This window comes from Egretta garzetta, unplaced genomic scaffold, assembly GCF_000687185.1.
Source record: "Egretta garzetta isolate BGI_Z169 unplaced genomic scaffold, ASM68718v1 scaffold656, whole genome shotgun sequence".
NCBI classification, from domain to species: Eukaryota; Metazoa; Chordata; class Aves; order Pelecaniformes; family Ardeidae; genus Egretta; species Egretta garzetta.
Window position 1 is genome coordinate 282,037 of NW_009259968.1, and position 4,566 is coordinate 286,602.

At 41.0% G+C, this 4,566-nt stretch overlaps 1 protein-coding gene across 1 annotated transcript in view; it reads left to right on the forward strand.

Annotated features, from left to right (window-relative positions):
* The window catches only part of PRICKLE1 (prickle planar cell polarity protein 1), an 8,135-nt gene extending 3,569 nt beyond the window's left edge, over nucleotides 1-4,566 (forward strand). Inside the window, exons 4-7 of the mRNA XM_035895809.1 lie at nucleotides 383-586; nucleotides 1,142-1,328; nucleotides 1,469-2,332; nucleotides 3,710-4,566. Coding sequence (XP_035751702.1) covers nucleotides 383-586; nucleotides 1,142-1,328; nucleotides 1,469-2,332; nucleotides 3,710-4,566 — 2,112 coding nt within the window. The remainder of the gene's footprint in view (nucleotides 1-382; nucleotides 587-1,141; nucleotides 1,329-1,468; nucleotides 2,333-3,709) is intronic.

Here is a 4,566-nt window from a genome sequence, read left to right on the forward strand (position 1 = left end):
CCCCAAAAAGAGTATTTTTGAAACTGTGTGTAAATAGAAAGAAGGTAGTGCTTGCTTAAGCAAAGCACAGCCTCTGATACTGGGAATGAACTAAATATTTGATATGTTTCCTACCCAAAAAAAAAAAAGTTGCTGACTCATACTAAAGTAATGATTACTGAAAACCAGGCATGCTTAAAAATGTATAAAATACACTTTTGTTCACAAAAGGGTTGTTGAAGCCTGGAGTTTGTCTAGATCAAAATTGAGAATATTTTTTTCCCTCTTGTCAGAATTTTGGAAGAAAACCTGCATATCGGGTTTGGTGTTTTAGCTTAGTGTGAATGCTAGAAGCTAGTGGTTTGGGATGGGAAGTGTGTTCATGTTCTGGTTTTGTTCCTAGTGTGGAACAAAAGTAAATGGCGGTGAAGTTGCGGTTTTTGCCTCGCGAGCTGGGCCTGGTGTGTGCTGGCATCCCTCGTGTTTTGTGTGCTTCACATGTAACGAGCTGCTCGTTGACCTCATCTACTTCTACCAAGATGGAAAAATTCACTGTGGCAGACACCACGCTGAACTTCTCAAACCTCGATGTTCAGCCTGCGATGAGGTAAATAATGCACATTTTACAGCCAATCTACACTTCTCTTGTTCAGTTAACAAACTGCATCACTTGGGCAATTACTAACTTCAGATGCATTCGTTTAAGAAGTCAGGACTCTGCTGCATAGATGTGTTTGTAGATGTGTTTCATCTCTTGTCAAATTGGCAATATTAGAAACGATATGATGGTATTTAGAAAGCACATACCTGTTTGTATTTAGAATTGAATCTTGTCGATCGAATTAGAAAGAGGATCTGTACAAATATTCCAAAATACCGTCCTGATAGCAGCTTCTCTAATGGTTGAGTTAATAATGTTCCCATTTATTTTTTGCTTTAAAAAGTACAGTGGTTTTTTGTTTTGTTTTAATTTTCTTATAGAAAGGGTCACAATGCTGCAGTTGCTGTGGGGGATTGTTGTTTCTATCTTTGTATTCCAAAGGCAGCTAAATAAAAATAAATCTAGCATGCAAACTGCACCATTAGGATATTTTGCACGCTCCAACTCCCAAGGTGAGGTTTTGGCCGCTCAACTAAAAGTTGACTTTTTATCTCTGAAAAGATCATTTTTGCTGATGAGTGTACAGAAGCTGAGGGTCGCCACTGGCACATGAAGCACTTCTGTTGCCTGGAGTGCGAAACAATCCTGGGTGGACAGAGATACATCATGAAGGATGGACGACCATTCTGCTGTAACTGTTTTGAATCTCTGTATGCGGAATACTGTGAGACCTGTGGGGAACACATTGGTAAGTATGTCCTTTTCAAGCATTAAACTTACAAATTAAGGGAAAGCCAATTTATGAAATTATTTCACATTCCAGAAGCGTGGATTGTACAAGTGAATTTTTAGAGATACCCAAAGTATTGCTTTTTTTTCCCTTTCTAGGTGTTGACCACGCTCAGATGACCTATGATGGACAGCACTGGCATGCCACAGAGACTTGCTTTTCTTGTGCTCAGTGCAAGACCTCTTTGCTTGGCTGCCCTTTCCTTCCAAAGCAAGGGCAGATCTACTGTTCAAAAACCTGCAGCTTGGGAGAGGATGTTCATGCCTCCGACTCTTCTGATTCTGCGTTTCAGTCTGCTCGATCCAGAGATTCCAGGAGGAGTGTCCGCATGGGAAAAAGCAGCCGGTCAGCCGACCAGTGCCGCCAGTCTCTCCTCCTGTCGCCGGCCCTCAACTACAAATTTCCTGGCCTTTCAGGCAATGCCGATGATACTCTTTCTCGTAAGCTGGATGATTTAAGCCTTTCGAGGGAAGAGGCAAGCTTTGTTAACGAAGACTTCTGGAAAGGAAGAGTAGAGCAAGAAATGCCTGAAGATCCTGAAGAATGGGCTGAACATGAAGACTACATGACTCAACTTCTTCTGAAGTTTGGTGATAAAAGCCTCTTCCAGCAGCCTGCTGAAGTAGACATTAGGTCAGGTGAACACTGGATTTCTGATAGCATGGTCAAGAGCAAGTTGGACTTGAAAAAAAATAATCCAAGCCTAGCAAGTAAGAAGTATCAATCAGACATGTACTGGGCCCAATCACAAGATGGCTTGGGTGACTCTGCCTACGGCAGCCACCCAGGCCCTGCCAGCAGCAGGAAAATCCAGGAGCTAGATATTGAACATGGGGCTTCAGGATACAAACACGACCAAACACCATGGTATGGAGGTTCACTTGAATGTTTGTCTGACCTGAAACAGCAAGAACAAAGTGTTCGAGACTCAATGGATTCTTTGGCTTTGTCTAACATAACAGGTAATGGGGGGAAAAAAACAAATGAGAGGTCAACCAAAGTATGCATGTGGGAATATTTTGAACTGACTTTATATACCTGTGATTTCTAAAAAGCTTTAGTTGCAAGACATGCATGTAAAATAGGCAATAGCTTTTATCAAGCACATACTCTTCCACAAGTTACATTTCTGCTACTTAAATTCTATTTAAAGTCACCTTCTTTCCTTTTGAATTCTCTTTCATTTACTTGTAAGAAAAAACCCCAAGTTAAAGAGAGTAAGGATGGTCTTGAACTATGCATTTGTTATATGCAAACCACCGCTTTAAGCAAATGAAGATTTATTTTTTTCTATACCTTAAGTACAAGAAATTGCTTTATATACTGGGATAATATTAAAGATAATCTGCAAAACACTTCAGGTAATTTCCTGATTTGCTTGTAAAAATATGTAGAAAATCTGAAAGCATGGTAACCTTCTTAGCCTTAGGAAATGAGTTTTATGCGATTATCTTTCTCCATTGACTAAAGAGAAAACTGATAATCCACTTTTGTGAACCTCCTTGTCAAATGTGTGATTGAAATTAGCCAAAGGGATAAAAGTCAGATATGCAAGTGTCGTGTGTGTGTGTGTGTGTTTGTGTGCATGTGTGTGTTAAAAAAAAGTTAGGTCTGAGAGACCCATTTTAAAAGTTGTCCTATCCTCTGCTCCATTCCTTTCTTTCTATAATCTGAATGATGGGAGCTACTCATGTAGCTCAGGACTGACTGCATGCTGCATTGTCCAAGCAGTAATGAAGGAACTGAGGAGGGGAGCTTGGCTCAGGGGGCATGGGAGGAGGAGGAACTAGAGGTATTGCACCTGGGAATGTCACAGGGCAGATGACGCTGTTGTTGAGGGAATAAAGGGTCATTGGGCCAAACCTGGAGTAAACCAGGCCAGCTTAGTGCTGATGCTTTTTGGAGGGTAAGGATCCTTCTTTGAGAGGCAGTAAGCCTCGCTTTCCTGTAGCAACAGCTGGAATGTTGAATTTAGTGATACCAGAAACATGAACTATTTTAGCCTTAAAAATGGCAAGCACAGACTCTAGAATAATTTTAAGTAACGCTTTTTTTCTTAGGGGCTTAGCTGTATGCGTGTTAGAGCTGTTTAAATATTTTAAACTCATTAAACTTCCACTCTTGATGTCCTAACGTTAGCTAATTCTTTGGTAATCAGAGCTAATACTTAAATGTATTAAGTCAAAACAAAGCTTATTCTTCTATGAAGCTAGTCCTTTTGGAATTAGTTCCAAAAAACACTAATAAGGTCTGCTTTACTGAAAATACCTTGTTATAATACTTACCTCTTTGATAGTCCTCTCATTTTCTGTCTCCTCCTTTCTCCACTCCCACCACAGGGGCTTCAATGGACGGAGAAGGCAAGCCACGGCCATCTCTCTATTCTCTGCAAACTTTCCAAGAACTGGAGGTAGAGGACTGTGAGAAAATGAGCAACATGGGAACTCTGAATTCTTCAATGCTCCACCGGAGCACAGAGTCCTTGAAGAGTCTGAGCTCAGAGTTGTGTCAGGAAAAGGTCTTACCAGAGGAAAAGCCAGTGCATATGCCTGTACTGAGAAGATCTAAATCCCAGTCTAGACCACAGCAGGTGAAGTTTTCAGATGATGTTATTGATAATGGAAGTTACGAGAACGTTGAAATACGTCAGCCTCCAATGAGCGAAAGGACTCGTAGGCGTGTTTACCATTTTGAAGAGCGTGGAAGTCGGCCTTCTCATCATCGTCGAAGAAGTAGGAAGTCTCGTTCAGATAACGCACTTAACTTGGCCACAGAAAGAAGGTGCTCTCCGAGAGAGAGATTTCGTTATTACTCCCCTCAGGATCACGAAAAATTTATTCAAAATAGAAGCTCACGTGATATTCGGGCATATATTCAAAATGCGGAGCTGTATGGACAATATGCCCATACTAGGTCTGACTATGCGCTGCGGAATCAGGTGGTTGATAAATTTTTTGGATTGTATGGTGAGGAAGATGACTCCTGGTGTTCAACTTCATCTTCATCATCCGATTCTGAAGAGGAAGGATATTTTCTAGGACAGCCAATTCCGCAGCCACGATCACTGAGATATCCATACTATACAGATGACCTTTCTGGTCCAACTACTGCGTTATCTAGTTCTCAGTTTGGACAAAGGACAACCAAATCAAAGAAGAAGAGGGGACACAAAGGAAAAAATTGCATCATTTCTTAA